Source organism: Malus domestica, chromosome 13 (genome assembly GCF_042453785.1).
Source record: "Malus domestica chromosome 13, GDT2T_hap1".
NCBI lineage: Eukaryota > Viridiplantae > Streptophyta > Magnoliopsida > Rosales > Rosaceae > Malus > Malus domestica.
The window spans coordinates 15,741,171-15,756,314 of NC_091673.1; the positions used below are offsets into that span (position 1 = coordinate 15,741,171).

The 15,144-nt window shown below is 36.4% G+C and overlaps 2 protein-coding genes and 1 long non-coding RNA gene across 3 annotated transcripts; 1 reads left to right on the top strand and 2 right to left on the bottom strand.

The window, feature by feature from the left end:
* Positions 1–800: 800 nt before the first annotated feature.
* On the bottom strand, positions 801–3,538 carry LOC103453108 (sugar transport protein 13-like). The gene is made up of 5 exons (XM_008392652.3): positions 3,263–3,538; positions 2,818–3,140; positions 2,593–2,717; positions 1,968–2,259; positions 801–1,640 (listed from the first exon to the last, which is right to left on the bottom strand). Exons 1-5 carry the CDS (start codon positions 3,390–3,392, stop codon positions 978–980), a joined length of 1,533 nt encoding a protein of 510 aa, XP_008390874.1. The 5' UTR covers positions 3,393–3,538; the 3' UTR covers positions 801–977.
* Positions 3,539–5,545: 2,007 nt separating this feature from the next.
* Positions 5,546–6,013, bottom strand: LOC139190814 (uncharacterized). Its single transcript, XM_070811301.1, has one exon. It carries the CDS (start codon positions 6,011–6,013, stop codon positions 5,546–5,548), a length of 468 nt encoding a protein of 155 aa, XP_070667402.1.
* Positions 6,014–12,027: 6,014 nt separating this feature from the next.
* On the top strand, positions 12,028–14,414 carry LOC108175009 (uncharacterized). Its single transcript, XR_001791882.3, has 3 exons — positions 12,028–12,139; positions 12,299–12,479; positions 14,097–14,414. It is a non-coding gene; the product is annotated as an uncharacterized lncRNA (long non-coding RNA).
* Positions 14,415–15,144: the final 730 nt, after the last annotated feature.

Sequence of the window (15,144 nt, forward strand, 5' to 3'; positions counted from 1 at the left end):
AGATGCCAAAGATATACCACGTCGTTTTAGAGCCCCTTCGGTTGGAAGTTATCATGAAAAAGTTGTCAAGCCAAAATAGACAGCCGAGGTGGGACAAAATGTCGCCAAATAACCTTAGCCCAAACACAATCACTATTCTTTCGTTAATAGAGATGAGACCTAATTGTATTGGCGAGTCTTATCTCTATTAGAATGTAAAGTAATTATGACTTTACTACCGTGAAATATTGTGGTTTTCAAACTTTCATACATCAGATTTTTTTTATCCCAATCTCATGCCTAAAGTTACGTTTTTTTCTCCTAGATTCATACTTCCGTTTTGTTGATCGTAAGTAACTCTGTTAAAGTGTGATGTGTCTCCCATGTGAACGCTAACTTTCATACACATGTCAATGTGGCTTCACGTGGACAATTTAAAAAAAAAAGATTTGTCAAAATAAAAATTAAAAAGTACTTATGTTTTCCCTTCGTCTTCCTCCCAGAGGGAAGAAATTCGATCCAATTCTCGAATCTCAACCTTCCGAACCCAACCCGATCAAAGTTGCTGCGATGGTTCGACCGCCCCGTCTGAGCCCACCGAACCCTCAACTGATCCAGCGGTTCCTGAGCTCCGTCCTCTCCGAACGCGACCCTCCTCCCTGCGTGTACGTCAACCTCACGCGCGACATGGTCATTACTTGAAGGGAAACTGGAATAATCTTCCAAGCATTACTTTTCTCTCCCCCTATCTATATTATGTTTATTCTTGTAGTGTTGACTGTAATAGTACAGAAGCAAATTAAGCACAACGGAGAACGAAATTATTTGAAGGGAAACTGGAAATTAAACTGATAAAAAAAAGTTACAATTCAAACTGTAACAATATAGAAGTGAACGCAAGCACAATTGGCGTGTAACCTACAATTGAGAAAATTAAGCAACAAAAAATTGATTGGAAAACTGCCATTCGAAAGCGCTGCGTGAACAAGGCCAATGCTTCAAGCATGTCCCTTCTCCTTAGGGTTATCTTCACAGTCATCCACATATCTCTTCCAAAACCAATGCTCCCTCCATACTACCTCTACCATTTCTTCAATAGGGACACCTTTAGTCTCCGGAAGTAAAAAGAACACGAAGACTGTCATGAGAAAGACCCACGCTGCGAAGAATAAGAAAATCGCAAACTTCATGTGACAAAGCATTGAGAGGAAGGCCTGTGCTATAACAAATGTGAACAACATGTTTACACACACAGTCACACTCTGCCCGGCCGATCGAGCCTCTAGCGGGAATATCTCACTGGCAACCAACCAGCAAAGAGGCCCCCATGACCATCCAAAGGAACCCACAAAAGAGCAGATTACAACAACCACAAGAATTCCCAAGCCGTGATCGAGGTCGTTGGATTGATCCTTAAGTTTCATCCCAAGAATGATCGCAATAACCACGTGAGAGAGGAACATTTGGATGCCACCTTCAATCAAGAGCACACGGCGACCAGCTCTGTCGACAAAGAAGATTGAAATAATGGCTCCGAGGACCATGATAACACCTGTTATAACCGATGAGTAAAGGGAAGCATCGTTCTTAAATCCCAAGGTCTGGAACAAAACTGGGGCGTAAAAATTGATTGAGTTAATGCCTGTGAATTGCTGGAAGAACTGCAGAAAACATTACCACATATAGAATTCAGACACAACCAAAATTCGAGAAAATTTTCTTCTGACAAATTAATTATGTTGTCAAGTTGTCAATTATAACACGCAATATATTATGCTATGAAAACCTTGGCCATTAAAAGTAGGGATATATAGATTGTTGTCCTTGAATATTGGTTTTATGTGAAAAATTCTAGTGTTAGTTTGGATTTTCATTTTAGTCCATTATGTAAGGTCCATTAATTTTTTTTCCCTGGTTGACAATATAGTATTCGATTAAAGTACTCAGTATGATTTTACATTAACCAAGGCAATTAAATACTTAATGACCTGCAAGAAAATTGTAATGACCAGTTGAGGTCTGTTTTTACGGTTGAGGAGATTTCTGAAGGGATGCTTCACTTCTTTAGCAGCGCGACTTGCCTCGAGAATCTCAAGGAATTCTGGATCGACATTCTCAATACCCCGGATCCTTTTCAGAACTTTTTTTCCTTGCTCCAACTTCCCTCGTTGGATCAAACTGTTTGGAGTGTCTGTTACAATGATAGCCCCCAATGTTAGCAAGAGTGATGGAATGCCAGCCAAACCCAGCGATACCCTCCATCCATATCCCCCTTTAATCCTGCATGTGGTAGCACAAACATTGTAGTTGGGAACTTGGAGAGAAACCGAAATACAAAATTGTAGTTGGGAACTTCAAGAGAAATCGAAATACAAAAAATTTGGTTAGGAACTTGGGATTCCTATTAGGCCCCACCCTCAGATACATATCGATTCAAATTAAATTCTTCGGTGTGACTATAATACTGGTAATTCACCACTGTTATATCCCATGTACATTAATTAATATCAGACAATAGAGTATAAATCGTTTTCTACCTTCATGAACTAGTAATACCACATGACGGTGATACAATTACAAACAAAAGTTTCTTGGGGAGATAGGCTGGCTTACTTGGCAGTTCCATAATTGATAAGTTGTGCTACAAGAATGCCAATGGTGACCATGAGCTGGAAGAGCAAGTTAAGTGCTCCACGAATTCTTGTGGGTGCAATCTCCGAAAGGAAAAGTGGTACGGCCTGTTATGGTTGAAGAAAATCGCAACATGATCAAATTATTTATCCATGAGTTAACCAATCATTAATTAGTATTCACCTGGTTAAGTAATTATGTATTTACCTGGTTAGCAAAACCAACTCCGCAACCAAGTAAGAGCCTCCCAATAATGAGCATGATAAGGTTCTTAGCTGCAGCATTAAAAATAGTTCCGGCTATGAAGAAAAACCCGGCCATCAACATGGTCATCCTTCTGCCTAGAACTCTGGTTGTATACGACGCGAAGAAGGTTGCTGTCAATGCAGCAAGGTACAATGAAGACGTGAACAATTGCAGACCTTGATTGTCATATTTACAATAATTACTCTCAAGTCCTGGAATTTGCTGCTTCCTATATACAACCGGGAAGAATTCCTTTAGGAAGTCGGGCATTGATGTAACACCACCTGCATCGATTGGTACATCAAATTTAAAATTAATATGTACAACAAATTTAATTTTTGATTCATGAAACAAAACAAAATTTTGTGCATAAATACATGACATGTTGTAGGTTTTATACGAGTACCTGAAATGCCAATATCATAACCAAACATTAGGCCTCCGCTAGCGGCCAATATGCAAGAAATGACCACGATAGGCGTGACCTTTCCTTCAAAATCTTCTCCGCCTGTCGGCCCGCCGAATCCCCCCGCCATGATTCCTACCCTGTTTTTCTTCTTCTTATGCTTTGGTTAGTTATACCTGATTAATTCTTGAACCTAATTATGTTACAAGACGATGCGGCCAACCGGAGTAGAGAGAAAGGACAGAGTAGCTCGGTGAAAATGCATATGTGTGCGTGCGTGAGGGGTTTATATATTAGACGACATCAAGGTAACAGATCGAGATTGAAAGACGTAGAAAATGGATGAATTAGTAAGTGCCATGGTCAACAGCTTTTCCTATGGCGCGACCTGCGGTTTCTGTTCATCCTTGTTGCTTGGTTAGTCATGAAGGGTACGAGAAGTTAGTTGCACCACAGTTGATTAAGTCGTTTAGAGTTATGTTAGAAGCACCACGTTTTCCAACCATATTCTTTAGCGAGCTCAACACATCATGTGGCCTTCAATTTATCAAATAACAGCTTGTCATATAATAATCAAATTAATATATAGAGAGTACATAAATTTCCACGACAAGGGTTACATTGTGCATTTGTACTAGTCAGAAAATCGCATCTGATTCCTGGTTAATTATACTAATTAATTGAATATGCAACGATAAATACAAGTATAATTTTAAAAGAGTATTGATAGGGGATCACATTCTTGTAGCAAGTAATGCCACTAGTTATCTCTTGGATTATGTTATTTTTAGGTTGGCTCGGCCTGTAGTATTTGAACCTATCGTATTATTTCGTTTTAGTCTCTAGTTACACAGTTGGGGACTAAAGATTGGTCCTAAATTCAATAATCAATATTTTAATTATTTTTATAAACAAACGATATTATTTACAATTATAAAAACGATATTATCTATACTAAAGGAGTCAAAGAGTGGGCTAAGCCTTATAATGATTTAGCAACAATGTGGTTCAAATTTGTCTTTAACTAAAATTAAATCTAACACCTCTCACTTACAAATGAAAATGAATACCACTATTTTTAAGTTAACATTTAAACGGATATCAACATAGAAATTTTGGCCGAAGTGTATAGCACGCACTGAAGGCTGCATTTAATACTTTTTTGTTGGGAAACAAAATATGGTTTTTATCACAAGTAGTTCCTGAAATTGACTTATACCATCAAGATGGTCCCTAAAAATAAAAATCAATCAATATAGTCCCTAAATATGGGTATTGGAAATCAATGTGGTCTTTCTGTTAGAATTCAGTCAAAATTTCTGTTAGTATGTTGATTTGACACATGTAGACCCCACAAATATTGCCACATGGATAAGTTATTAAAAACTTTATAAAAATTCAATTTAAAATCATTTAAAACTAAGTTCAAAATGTTTAAATAAAAAATTAAAAGTTGTTGGACAAAAACAATTAAAGCTGTTACTTTCACGATGAGGATGACTCAATTCGTACAAGGACAGAGAGAGCTATGGGCAAAGGAGATCATATACAATGACCAAGTCGAGGACGTCATCCAAGCTTGTCCAAAAAATTCTTCGTTCTTAGGTTGTCTCGCTGTCTCAAAATTAGGATCGGGGGTTGCGATGGGGGACTGGTGGTTGTTACCTTGGTGTCGGTCGGAGGTTGGGTTGAACGGAAGCGGGTTGAGGTAGGTTGGTGCGATCACAGTGAGGAGGGAAGGGGTCGATGATTCAACGGTGAGGGGGAATGATTGACAACAACGATGTCAGGGTGAGATGCGGGTGGGGAAGATGGTGGCTTGTGGTGGGAAAGATGGCAAGAGAATTGGCAGATGATGAGGATTGAGAATTAAAGCTGCACCTAATTGTTTAATTTAATTAGATGAGGCTTGAGGATTAAAGATGCATCTAATTTTTTTGTTGAATAGCTTTTAATTTTTTTAATTTAATCATAATTTGAATTTAGTTTTAGTGATAAATTAATTTTTATAAAGTTTTTAATAATTTATTCATGTGGCAATATTTAATAGACTTGTGGGTCCATATATGTGCCAAATCAACATACAAACATAAATTTTGACGGAATTCTAACGGGAGTACCATATTGATTTGCAACAATCATTCTCAAGAACTACATTGATTGATTTTCATTTTCAATCAAAACTGACATTGGAGAAGCATTTCCAAGCTTTCGTTTGAGGAGAAGCATTTCCAAGCTTTCGTTTGAGGAGAAACATTTCCAAGCTTTCCAAGCTTTTTCTATTTACCATTGAAGAACCCCAGTGGAGTTAATAGAAGGCAAAACTGACAATGGAGGAGAAGCATTTCCAAGCTTTCGTTTGAGGAGAGACACATGAAAGACTTGGTGGATTTTGGAGTCTGTAGGCCAAAGAAGTCGATATGTTACAAAACCAATGCACTGAGTTACCTGAAAAGATCCATAGAACTTGGATGCTAGATTGATTTTTGTTCTTGCAGCCACTGAGTGTTGGCGGTATGGATGAAGCTTAAGGTAAACCCAATCACCAATGTTAAATTCCCGCTCAGTTCTCTTGTTATCACATACTTGTCTCATTCTGTTCTGAGCAAGCTGCAGATTTGTTCTCAGAAGGCAGATCAATTTGTCCTTATCTTGGAAAGCAACATCCACTGACTGTACCACCGTGGAACAGGGCATATACATGTGAATTGTCAGTGGTTTAATGCCGTAAACAACCTGATAAGGAGACATTTGGACGGCAGATTGAAAGCTTGGATTATATCACTATTCGGAGGAGTAACATCGAAGGTAATGTTCCAAGGTGCGGTTGAGTACTTCTGTTTGGCCATTCATTTGAGGGTGGTAAGCTGAACTTGGGCAAAGTTTGCTACCTTGGAGTTTAAAAAACTCTTGCCAAAAGTTGCTGATTAAAATTAGGTCACGGTCAGAAACAGTCGACTTAGGCAATCCATGGAGGCGAAAAACTTCCTTGATGAAAGTATCAACTATGGAGGCAACTAAGTATGGGTGCTTAAGTGGGATAAAGTGGCCATACTTCGATAGGCGATCAACGACAATTAGGATCACGGTGTACCCGTTGGAGGGGGGAAGTCCTCCCACAAAAATCCGTAGCTATGTCCTGCCAGACGTCGGTGGGGATGGACAGGGGCTGCAGCAACCCAGGAGGATGTATATTCTCGATGTTTTGGCGCTGACATTCCATGCATTCAACCACAAATTGTTTTGTTTCTTTCCGAATTTCGGGCCATAAAAATTTTCGGGAGAGTCTTTTAATATGTGGAGAGTATATTATTTTCCACGACAAGGGTTACATCGTGCATCTGTACTAGTCATAAACTTGCATCTGATTCATGGTTAATTAAACTAATTAATTGAATATGCAACAATAAATACAAGTGTAATTTTAAAAGAGTATTGGTAGGGGATCACATTCTTGTAGCAAGTAATGCCAGTATTGTCTCTTGGATTATGTTATTTTTAGGTTGGCTCGGCCTATAGTATTTGAACCTATCGTAGTATTTCATTTTAGTCTCTGGTTACATAGTTAGGGACTGAAGATTGGTCCTAAATTCAATAATAAATATTTTAATTATTTGTATAAACAAACGATATTATTTACAATTATAAAATGATATTATTTATACTAAAAGGGTCAAAGAGTAGGTTAAGTCTCATAATGATTTAGCAATAATGTGGTTCAAATTCGTTTTTAGCTAAAATCGAATCTAATACCTCTCACTTGCAAATGAAAATGAATACCATTATTTTTAAGGAAAACTAATGAAAATGGCTTGAAAACTTTGAGTTTTAATGATAAGGACAAAATAAAGGGTAAAGTGAATAGTAACAGAATTGACTTTTCAGTGTAAAAATGTGGTTTTTGGTTAAAGTGAACAGTACCGGGTGCTTTTCGTTAAAGTTCCATTTTTTTTAAGTTAACATTTAATACTTTTTTGTTGGTTGAAGTGTATAGCATACACTAAAGGCTACATTTAATACATTTTTGTTGGGAAACAAAATAGAGTTTTTATCACAAGTAGTCCTTGAAATTGACATATACCATCAAAATAGTTCTTGAAAATAAAAATCAATCAATGTAGTCCTTGAATATGGATGGTAAATAAAAAATTAAAAGTTGTTGAACAAAAACAGTTAAAGCTACTACTTTCACGATGAGGAAGACTCAATTCGTGCAAGGACAGAGAGAGCCCCAGATGAGATCATATGCAATGACTAAGCCGAGGACATCATCGAAGCTTGTCTAAAAAATTCTTCGTTCTTAGGTTGTCTCGTTGTCTCAAAATTGGGATCGGGGGTTGCGATGAGGGCTGGTGGTTGTTGGCTTGGTGTCGGTCGGAGTTTTGGGTTGAAGGGAAACGGGTTGAGGTGGGTTGGTGCGGTCACGGTGAGGAGGGAAAAGGTCGACGATTCAACGGTGAGGGGAAAGGATTGACAACAACGATGTTAGGGGTGGGGTACGGGTGGGGAAGATGGTGGCTTGGGGTGGGAAAGATGGCAAGAGAATTGGTTGCTGATGAGGATTGAGAATTAAAGCTGCACCTAATTGTTTAATTTAATTAAATGAGGCTTGAGGATTAACGATGCACCTAATTTTTTTTTGTTGAATAGCTTTTAATTTTTTAATTTAATCATATTTTGAATTTAGTTTTAGTGATTTTAAATTAATTTTTATAAAGTTTTTAATAATTTATTCCTGTGGCAATATTTAATAGACTTGTGGGTCCATATATGTGCCAAATAAGCATACTAACATAAATTTTGACCAAATTCTAACGAAAGGATCACATTGATTTTGCAATAATCATTTTTAGGAACTATATTGATTGATTTTTATTTTCAAGGATCATCTTGATAATTTGCGTCAATTTCAAACATGTGATTAAAAAAACCCAACAAAATATGTATTTTCATACTGTCAACTTTTGATGTCTTACATAGCAAGGTTTATTTGTCAAAAGTCAAAAGGAGTGTCGGGTTTTCTAAGTCAATCAGAAAGTAATGTAAACTTGTCTTTGCGAGCTTTAGTTTTCCTTTTAGTTGAACACTGACACAATGGCATGTTGTTTTGCTAAATTTTGTATTGCTTTTCTGCTACGTTTGTAATTGAGAAATTGCATTCTCGAGGGACGGAAGTGATAACAGTACCTATGAGTCTGTACTTTTCAAACAATAATACTATTCTTATCATATTTTTATACTATATTTATATATCATCTTACGTGTTATTTGATGTGGACATATACATCATTTAAATTAATCACAATTTAATTTAAATTAAAAACCATTTAGTAAACCAATAATTAAAAAAAAAAATTGGAATTAAATGGTTATTGTGATATATGAGGAATCTTTTGTTTCTTCTCCCGTTTCTTCTTCCAGTTCTTTCACGCCATATTTTTTTTCTTCAGCCGCCTCGCTATTGATGGAAGCAGACGAAGTAATGGAGCTATACGATTCTTTCTGGTTTGAGCTCCAGATCTTCAAGAAACAACCAGTTTCATCGAACCCATCAAATTTCAAAGAACACCCAAATCATGAAATCGAAGAAAACGCATCAAAACCAGAGTTTTAAAGGATTCCAACCAAGCACACCAGGTCCATGAGCGACGAGTTGAGCTCCAATATGAGCACTCTCTCGCTGGACTCTGTCCTCCACAGATCGAAGCTCTCCATAATTCTTTCCAGAAAAGAAGCCAAGGAAATCGAAAATTGGAAACCCGAAGCAGATATATTCAGAAGAAGAGCCACATAAGAAAGTTGAAAAGAGGAGGAGAAGAAAGAAGAAGAGTGAGAGCAAGAGCTTGATGGACCTTCAGTTTGAAGAGCTAAAAGGGTTTATAGATCTTGGTTTTGTTTTCTTAGAGGAAGATAAAGATTCAAACTTGGTTTCAATCATTCCTAGGCTGCAAAGATTGGGAAAGAAAGATGATAGCAGAGATTGAGAGTTTTGATGAGCCTGCAATTACAAGGCTGTACCTTTCTGAAGCTTGGGAAGACCACATCAGATTAATTTAAATGAATTTTAAATTATTGGTTTATTAAATGATTTTTAATTTAAATTAAATTCTGATTAATTTAAATGACGTGACTGTACACATCAAATGCCACATAATATGGTATAAAAACATGGTAAGAATAACTTTACTGCTTTTAAAAACTTCATCACAAACCGTTGAACGTGGTTTCTTTGCAGTACTGGTATTATCCATAGGGGATTTGGATCCTTTCCAAGACAACTAGTCGGATCCTCTTGACCAATGTTCATGGACCGTTAGATTTTTATCTAACGGCTACAATTATTGTAATTTTTAGAGAGCCCCCTGTTTGTAGCCGTTGGATAAAAATTCAACGGTCCACGAACACTAATCAGGAGGATCCGACCAGTTGCCTCGGAGAGGATCCATATCCATCAACAAGGGTGATTGATGAGTATATTTTATATTATATATTTTCAATATAGGACTTTCGACTTCTTCTGGAGCAAAACAGGATCAAATGGACGAATTTTGGAGTAATTCTAGTTGGAGGACGTTCGTGAGTCACTTAGCTTGATCGTATCAAAATTTGGGATTTTTCCACAAAGTGGTTATTTTCTGGCGATAAAATAAAGAAGCAGTGCGTAATGCTGGAAAATGACGTTTTTGGGCTTAAATTGCGTTTTTGGAGCCCAAGATGACCTCGGATGGGTTAGTGGCCTTCTGGAAAAGTGTTCAGAATATTCCAAACATTAAATCCAGCTATATTGGGCCAGTTTTGGAGCAGCTTATGGGTCAAAACGTGGCTGTTCAGATTTTAAACGAATTTTATCATTTAATTTAGGGTTATGTTTCCTAAATTTTAGGGGGATTTAAATTAATTTTAGTTTCCTAGGGTTTGTGTGGGAGGCTTGGCAGATATATGGCTTGGCCGTCTACCATATTTCTTAAGGAATGCTTTATTTTATGCAACTTTGGAGACAGAGAGAATTACTAGGGTTTTGGAGATTTTCTACTTGAAAGTGTTTTCAATCATTTTCTTAAGAATATTTTCTATGATTTCAATTATGAATATGCGGAACTAATTTCTTTTGCTAGGGCGAAGTCTTGAGCCTTAGCATGAATATGTGATTTTTATTTAATTGCTTATGATTGATTGCATGCGTACTTTGAATTGTTAATCACCGGGATAAAATCTATCTAATTGTCTTAATGCCTGATCACCATTAAGATCTTTAGAAAAGTAATTTGATGCAATTTTGGTCGGAAGGTTCCCTGAAATTGACGCTGGCTTCTTGTGATTAATAATTGTAATTTCTCTTAGGATGAATATCACGTCTTAAGGATTGCATGGTTTTTCAAAGGATTTTCATAAAGCATAATGAGTCTTTCATGTTCAGATTTGATCCGAACGTCCAGACGGGTTGCATGTTAGATATACGTTCTATGTTGGAGGTTCCAAGTAGAATATGAATTAGGAAAATCTAACTTTCAAAGTGGCATGTGTAGATTATAAGTAATTGGTAAAAATTCATAGGATTGCTAGGTGATGGTGGAACTCTAGTGTTTTCTTAATTTTATTCTCCCAAAACTGTTTTCTTTTCTCTCTAGTTCTAATATTGCAGATTGTTTATTTTAATTCATTAATTTCGTTTTTATTTTAATTAGGTTATAAAATCAATCACTTCAATTTCTACTTTACAATAATTAAATAGAATCTGATTAGTTCGAATTATTTAATAATCCCTGTGGAGACGACCTTGCGAAATCCGTTTATACTACAATAATCTTGTGATTCTTGCAAGTAAAATAGGAGATTTAAGCCCTTTCACATGAGTAGTAAAAATCCCTATCAAGAAAATGAAGAAAAAGGTGATGTACGCGAAATTCTATATATACTAAAACTCAGTTCAACAAGTTTACTGTTTTTAAGTACAGTAAAATGACTGAATTGCCTCTGTCTTTTGCATTCCTCTTCGTTGTGTTTTTCAGTCTCAACAGTAAAATGATTAATTTGGCCTTATTGGATACGTGTTGGCCATTTGTTATTCCATTCTTCAGCTGTCGTTGGCTCATTTTGACAGCAAGTACTGCCGACCGCTCCTCCACTGCTGCTGTGTTTACCCTCTCTCTTCCTTCCTCTTAGAGCAACTCCACCCATGGAGTTTGCTCGGGGGACAGGCTCCAGGAAAGGGCCCGAGGGCCAGTGGGAGTAGGTCCAGCGTTGAAGGGCCCGAGTGAGGGTGGGAGCCCGAGTTGCAGGCCTGTGGAAAATTGACAGGCCTGCTGCCCGAGGGGGGAGGGGTCATGCTGACGCAAGGGAGAAAAAAAAAACCATTTTTTGTGTCAGGCTGGGTCTGGTTTTTAAATTTTTTTTTTTCTATATGCATTATTTTCACTTTTTCTATGATAGGTGTTGTATTACAGGAAGAAAAAAAAATCATTTTTTGTTTTCATCATTACTTTCTTGGCAAAAGAATTAAAGATATTATTTTTAGATACAATGACACGTGGCGCAACGAGAACGATTTAAAAAATCTTATTCGAAATTACAAATAATTATATTTTGTATTATTTAAACAAAAAAAAAAACTAATATTTTATTGCCTATTGCCAGGGGAGAACTCCAAGGGTGGAGATGCAAATGATAATTACTGTTCATTAATGACAGTTACTATTTATTAAAGGCAGTTACTGTTCAATAGGTGAATTCAACAGTGGATTGCCAAGGAGGGCTCAATGGGTGGAGTTGCTCTTACTCGATCCACTACTGCTTTGATTCATATGTTGTTCTGTCAACCAAAAAGCCAGAGCCTGTTTCTCGAACTCTCTCCTACGGCGGAACCACCGCCATCATCAGGTGCGGCAGCTCCTTTTTGAATCTGCGTATTTCTGTACCTTAAAAAATTAGGGGGAAAAAGTGGGTCTTTCCTTTTTACTACTTCCCTTTGATCTCTGCAAAAGCAAACTGAAGTTTTGATATTTTATTTATATCGCTGATGATTTTCTGGTAATTTAGTTTTTTAGATTCACACTCAATTTTCCTCACAAGTCGAATCTGCAACCACGATGTCCATGGGAAACAGGGAGTCTGATCGGGGAAGTTCTTGAGCCAATTCAGGGAAATTGAGATCGGTAGACGCACCTTTGAGGTCTATAGCTGCTGCATCCTATGCTCGAGCTGCCATTTCAGTTGTTGGGTATGACTAATTTCTTTCCTTTCTGGCCAATTTTCGACACCCAAAGTTGTTATCTTTCAATTTCCCACATGGCTCTTCTGGTTCCTCGATTCCCTTCACTCCTCCTTTCCCCATTCCTACTCCTCCACTCTCCTCTTTCTTTATTCTTCTTATTTCTTCTCTTTAATTTTTAGTGCTTATTTCTATAAAGCTTTTGAAAATATTTTGGCTTAGGATTTTGTTTGTTTTGTGTGATTGTACTTGCAGAGCAAGGGGAATGTTACCCCCAATGATTACTTATAAAAAATAAAATAAAATAATAATAATAATAAAAAAAAAAAGAGCAATTTGGTTCTGCTTCAAACCTACAACGAGTAAGTTCCTCTGATCTGTGATTTTTAGGGTTTCGAAAAGGGTTATCGGCTAGAAATAGTTTGAGATTTGGGGAGTTAATGTTTTGAGAAATAGCTTTGAATTTTTGGTTTTATTTTTGCTGATTTTCGAAGTGGTTGTGGAAACCGGTTCTTTTGAACCAGTTTAATCGGTTTTAGTGATTGCATGTGGAGTGGGTTTTTGAATTTGTTTAGCCTATCTCAATAGGTCAAGATTATATTTTCCTTCAAGATTATATTTTCCTTCATTTTTTAGTAACCGAACAGAAAATTAACTCTCTCTCCTTTGTTTGGTTTAACTTTACCAATTGATACTTTAATAGCATGTTTACGTAAGGGTAATCGGAATAAAGAAAGGGAATTGAATTCCGATTACGGAGTATTCCGGTGTTTACTAAATATTAAGGAATCAAAAAAGTGGTGGAGCCCACACGAAACAAGGAATCCAATTCCTGAAATTGGAGGAACCGGATTCCCTAGTTTTGTGAGGTATTTGAATTCCCTAAGGGCAAGGGAATCAGGAATGCATATTTTATTCCAATTATGCTATCACTTGTTTCTTATTATCCCAACATTGCCCTTCATTTGACACTCATTATGTCATTTTTAATAAATAAATAAAACCTATTTATATTTTTTATATAGATAATTTTATTATATAAATTTAATTAAGAATTTAATTTAATTAATTAGTATGAAAATAATTTATTTATGTAAGGGCAATTTAGTCATCAACTTAGTTTTCATTCCGATTGAAGTGAATTAGTAAACAACTTATATAGACTCAATATCATTTTTGCAATCTTTTAATAAATAAATAAAACCTATTTATACATGCTTATATAGATGAATTTTATTATATAAATTTAATTAAGAATTTAATTAAATTATTAGTATGAAAATAATTTATTTATGTAAGGGCAATATAGTAATCAACCTAGTTTTCATTCCGATTGAAATGAATTAGTAAACAACTTATATGGACTCAACATCATTCCTACTCCGATTCCTGACAGTTTTAGTAAACAACTTCAACAGGAATCTGATTCTGATTCCACCTCATTTCAATTCCTCCTCAATCCAATTTCCCCTCAATCCAATTCCTCTCAATTTGATTACGGATTAGTAAACGCGCCATAAAAGTTTCTTAAGTTACTTCAACTATTAAGTGTGAAATAATTGAATACTTGAAAATTGGGTTTCGTTTGATTGTTTGTGCCAATTGAGCTAATCTTTTGTTGTGTAGCAACAAGGAGAAATGAGTCGGCCGGAGGACTCTGAAAGATAATTGTTGTTGTTGCTGCTATAGATATGCCGGCGGAGCCTGTGGAGGGAGAGTTTAGGCTTGGTTTGAGAAGTGGGATAATCCTCTGCAATGCTATCTATAAAGTTCAAACTGGAGCTGTGCCCAAGGTGACCCTGATCCTCTGATCCTTTTCCAAATTGTCACATTTGTGGTTGTTGTTGAATGGTTTATGCATATGGAAGAAATATGGGAACCATTGAAATATTGAATACTTTGATTTTGTGTATTTTTTCAAGGAATGGGAGAACCTTTGAATAAGTATGGTTCCTTAATTGAAGCAATTCATGTCATGACTGGATCACTATTTCACCTATCGCCAATGAAAATTATTGTCGACGATAGGCATTGAAAAATCCATATGTTTTTATCTGCAAAAACATTCAGATATGGTGTATCTTAATAACTTTCTCATGACCGCCAAAGAAAATTACTGTATCGACTAGGCATTGAAAACTGCCATTATTTATAAGATGTTATTATCTGCAAAAACATTCACATATGGTGCATCTTAATAACTTTCTTCTCATGCTATTTTATTTGATTCTATAATCAAAATTTTGTAGTTTTTAGATTTTGTGGATCTTAGTAAATTAGGTAATACGGAGAGTTGAATATCAGAGTGCGCCACGAACAAACAAACCAACTGAATATAAAATTTTATTAAATGGAATTGCTAAGAATGCTACATGAACCGAAGAGACTACATCTTGACTGACTTATAATTCTACGAGCTGCAAAGTACCATATATATAGAGAATTAACCTAACCCTAATAAGCAAGGAAACAAAACCCTAATACTAACGGGCTAAGCCCAAATTCAAACAATAAAATAATCCTAAATTTCAACACCCCCCCCGTCAAACTCATGGTTGTACACGTCATGAGTTTTCCAACAAGCAAATGTGGATGCAAGCTCTGTTAGGCGGACACGACAAGGCAAACTCCGTTAGGTGGACACGACAAGGCAAGCATGCGAGCAATCAAGTGA

Excerpts from the sequence above, each read along its gene's own strand:
- LOC103453108 (XM_008392652.3), bottom strand. The coding sequence starts at position 3,392 with ATGGCGGGGGGATTCGGCGGGCCGACAGGCGGAGAAGATTTTGAAGGA. Across the intron at positions 3,141-3,262 it reads TTATGATATTGGCATTTCAG|GTGGTGTTACATCAATGCCC; the intron begins GTACTCGTATAA and ends CAATCGATGCAG. Across the intron at positions 2,260-2,592 it reads ATCAATTATGGAACTGCCAA|GATTAAAGGGGGATATGGAT; the intron begins GTAAGCCAGCCT and ends TACCACATGCAG.
- LOC139190814 (XM_070811301.1), bottom strand. The coding sequence starts at position 6,013 with ATGTCTCCTTATCAGGTTGTTTACGGCATTAAACCACTGACAATTCAC.